Source organism: Merops nubicus, unplaced genomic scaffold (genome assembly GCF_000691845.1).
Source record: "Merops nubicus isolate BGI_N331 unplaced genomic scaffold, ASM69184v1 scaffold14938, whole genome shotgun sequence".
Taxonomy (NCBI): domain Eukaryota; kingdom Metazoa; phylum Chordata; class Aves; order Coraciiformes; family Meropidae; genus Merops; species Merops nubicus.
This window is the reverse complement of record NW_008625380.1, coordinates 4,003-8,215: the sequence shown is the minus strand read 5'-3', so window position 1 is coordinate 8,215 and position 4,213 is coordinate 4,003. Positions and strand designations below refer to the sequence as shown.

Sequence of the window (4,213 nt, the reverse complement as noted above, 5' to 3'; positions counted from 1 at the left end):
GGGAACAGAAACATGGTGCACTTGAAGCTGTTGATGTGCTCTGGGACAGCTATTTCCAGCAACAGTGTTTTGTGAAGAATATTTGGTATTTGCACTCTCTAATTTTTGCTGTCATGTGATGGAGCAGTTCGTTCTTTTTATTACTGGATTCTAAAAATCTGTAGAATCAATGCAAAAGCCGAGGCAGCTAGATATGTCTTCAAAATAAAATGCAGCTAGCTAATTAATCAGCCTGGCCTTGAATTCAGGACAGCAAATTCTTCTTTGCCTGTACATTCAACTCCAGATTAGAAATAATTATTTTTAATGTGGATGCCAGATCTGGGGCCCTGCCATCTACAACACATTTACTGAAAAATAATCAGGCTGAAAAAAAGTCTTCTGCTGGCCACCGGTTAGTTCAGCACATGCATATAATTTAAAGCTAGCATAGAGATGTTTTGTCTCACTGGGTAACTCTGTGGGGATACAGCAAGATCTTAATGATTCTTGACTGTTAGAATAGCACAACCTAATCTTCAGACTCTGCAGAAAACCTCTTGGGTGACTTGTGGGATGGGCACCATTGCACAAAGCAGGACAGAGATTGCTAATGTGCTGAGAGCCTCCTTGTTTGTTTTGATGGTAGATGCTTCCAGTTTTGCATCCCAGGACAGGCTCCTGACCTGAATGGATTTCTCTGATACCACATTGCTCCAAAACAGATTAGGTCACGTTTCTGAACTGGAGTCAACATTTGGGTGTTCGTAACGTTTTGTCTTCTTTCCTCATCTGTCATGAAAATAACATAGCTGGAAACTGTGGCTTTTTAGTTACCTAAAGGCTCTTCAAAATCAGTTTTCATACAACATGTCTCAGAAGTTGTTTGTATTCCTCCTCCTTTCTCAAAGAGGTGGTCCTGCTTCATGAAGAGAGGCTGTGGGAGACCTGCGTTTAGGGTGAACTGTAGTAGAATGTGGTTTGTACCGTGCAGTCTATTCCTGGGCTCGTGAGGATCTGGGACCTGAGACTGGCATGGAGAGTGAAGAGGGGAAAGGACAGAGTGTGGCCAGCCTGTACTGAGCCATGCTGTGTGTACTGCCCCTGTACCAGAAAGAGAGAAACCTTCATGTAATTAGAAAGCAAAATGGAAGCAATTTGGAAGAAAAACAGCATAAAATAACTGAAAGACAAAATGGTATTTTAAAAGGGAAGAAAGGTGGTTTTGTGGTTTGTTTTGTTAGTTTGTTTTTTTGTGAGCACACTGAGATCTAGGGCTTCCAAAGCATTACCATGTGCTCCCTTTGGTATGTGATGTTTGTTGTTTGCTCTGTCCATCAAACTGTTTTCCTTTCACAGTTGTATCATCTTCAAACCAACAAATGCCTGGTTGCCCAGGGCCACCCAAGTCAGAAAGGAGGCCTGGTGGTGGTTCGGGAATGTGACTACAACGATCAAAACCAGGTATGATATCCTAATCATATTGAACAGTGGTTCACATCTTACAAATTGCTGATATGTTTTCCTGCTGGCTTGGTGCTGTAGTATCACATCTCCTCGGGCTGATTTCAGAGTCATTCAAACCACAAGGCTGGCAGAGGAGACTGTGGAGGTTACTGCTCTGGACCTACTAATGTCGGATATTATAATCTCCTGTCTTTATAGCATGACTCTCTGTATGTAGCTTAAGACCATCCTTAAGGGGCTCCTGACAGGTTCATAATCCACAGTTTGACACTTCAGAATTTGTAGAAGCTCTTTCAATCAGTTCCTTATATTGGGACTTAAGGCCACCTCTTCCTGGCCTACTGTTCTTTGTGTACTGTACAGCTAGTCCTCTGCTGCTGGAGTTGCTATAGTTTGGGGTAAATTAATGATTTGTTGTTATCATTAAATAGAAGGAATTCAAAGGAATTTAGAAAGTTCTTTGGCTAAGTTCTTTGGGATGGATGTGAAAATCTAATGAGAGTTTTTATATTACTATAGAAGCCTTTGAAATACCACTTTTATTCTTCCAGAAAACATAAATTCAAGACTTGATAAACAGTCTCCAGGGTAGAAAGATCTTCATCTAATGCCATAAAGACTCTTTGCTAGCTAAGAACTACATTGAGAACATTGTGATTTAGGAGGGACCACGGGACTCAAGTCTAAAAAAAAGATGACTTCTAAAGAGAAAAGTAATCAAGGACACACTAAATGGAGCTTGGGATATAATGCAGTGTAGCTTTACCACAGTCAGATTGTGCTAAAAATGAGCAGTAGTTTTCAGGATATGAAAACTGCAGCAGTAGAAGCAGGATGATTTGTGACAGTCCCAAAGAAAAAGCTGTGTGCTTTGTCAACTAATGGGACTTTTCTGCCTGCTACCTGTGGCCTCACCAGTTGAATGTGACAGAGGAAGACAGTGTGAGAGGTGTTAGCTGGTGTCTGGGTAAGTATTTCTAGTCCCCAGTGGTCTCCAGTTGCCATTTAGACAGGACCAAGCAACACATCCCTCCACTTTGCCTCTGGAGTACTGAGTAATCATTGCTATGACCAAATTGTAGGTCCTTGTGTTAAAGGGGTGGGTGAATTTAAGCTGGAATGGGGGGAATGAAGCTTTTCCTCTGTAATCTTAGCTGTTAGAAAGTCAGCAAGGCGTGTAAATGTAAAGACTGTGTAAATGTAGTAGTGACTGCTGGGCACCAGTGGTGGTACCACAGGGGCACCAGTGGTTCCAAAGGTGCTACACTGCTTTTGGAGCCATTTAGTCTGTGAATGAGGAAGCAACAATGTGGATGGTGTCCACAGTAAGAACAGATGGGTCCTCACAGTTACTGTTTCCCTTCTCCTTCTGTTGTTTTTTTGTTATCAAAACCTTTTTCTGATTTTTTCTTTTTTCCTCTCTCTTCTCCTGGAAACAGAAACTTCAGTTAGCCTCTTGGTGTTTAGAAAGACAAATCAGTGCTCTGACTTTTGGTCTTTGGCTTCTTTTCTCATGCATTTAGTTGACTAGTGTTAAATCAAGCAATTAGTCCTCATAAAAAACCTGTCTCTGCTATCTTCTTTCACAGTAATTTTGTTTTCCAACCAACTATGTTAAGCAACAGTATGGTTTTCTGTTATTAAACTTACTTTGCTCTGATGAATCCCAAGAGTGCATTCAGCATTCAACTTTCTTTAATATCCTCTTGAACAACCTTGCTCTAGATAATGACAACAATGTAGAGAAAGACAATGCTTCTTTAAAAGCTTCTGCTTATGGAAGGGAAAGAAACTCCCTAAGTGTTGGAAGTTCGTAAATGTTGTTTCTGGTAACACTCATCCCACTGGCATTTTCAGTGGATTTTTTTTTTTTCTGTAGAACTATCTGTTTTATGCCTTTGGCCTAATAAAAAAAAGCTTGTGTTTGGTCTGGTGAAAGTCAGGTACCCAGCTTTCCTGTCCCCTGGATGCCCACTGGCAGCAAGTTAAGTGTGTGTTGCTTAATACACACAGTGCAGACAGTTATTTTGGAAAATAACAAACTGCATTTAGTGGGCAGGATTTTTTGTGACTGTGTGGTGTTATTCAGAGCCAAATATAGTGGGTTTGTAGAATTTTTGCTTTTTCATGAGTGTCTGATTGTATTTTTACTTCATATAAGCTTTTGGCATCTTGTGGCAGTGAGTGCCACAGCTTAGCAGTGCTTTCTGTGGAAATAATTTGATGCCACTTGATGCTAATTTAATTTGATGCCAGTTAATTTTTCCCTGAAAAACAGGAATGAGTTATCATTGTTTATCTCTTTCCAGGCTGCTTTTGCTCTGTGAATAGGTAACAACCTCCCTTCAAAAATACATGCTGCTGCTCAGTGAGTTGAAGGAGCAGTGTGCAGTCTACCTGGGAAAACAAAACTGTGCTGCCTTAAGACTCGTTGATTGCAGCTCTTTTGGTTGGAAAATGATCTTCTGTGTAATCCTTTGGCTATAAAATGATGTTCTATGTAATATAAACGATTTATGCGTGCTGTTTTGCCTTTAGTTTATGCTTGCTTTATTTTCTTTAGCCTTCATAGCTGCTAACAAACTTCAAATTCTCACTTAACTCCTGGATTTTAAAGCAATAACTGTTATGTAACTTGCAGTTGTATCACTATTCTGGGTAATACTTTTAACTGAAGTTGGCTTAGATGGTCATCCTTAAGTGAAGTTAAAATTACTCAAACATGTTAAAGCATCCTATTTTCTAGGACTTGACAGTGACATTCAGT

The 4,213-nt window shown here is 40.2% G+C and overlaps 1 protein-coding gene across 1 annotated transcript in view; it reads left to right on the top strand.

Annotated features, from left to right (window-relative positions):
- Nucleotides 1-1,449, top strand: part of GALNT11 (polypeptide N-acetylgalactosaminyltransferase 11) — a 23,356-nt gene extending 21,907 nt beyond the window's left edge. The window contains exon 9 of the mRNA XM_008945665.1: nucleotides 1,339-1,449. Within this exon, the coding sequence (XP_008943913.1) occupies nucleotides 1,339-1,449 (111 nt within the window). The remainder of the gene's footprint in view (nucleotides 1-1,338) is intronic.
- Nucleotides 1,450-4,213: the final 2,764 nt, after the last annotated feature.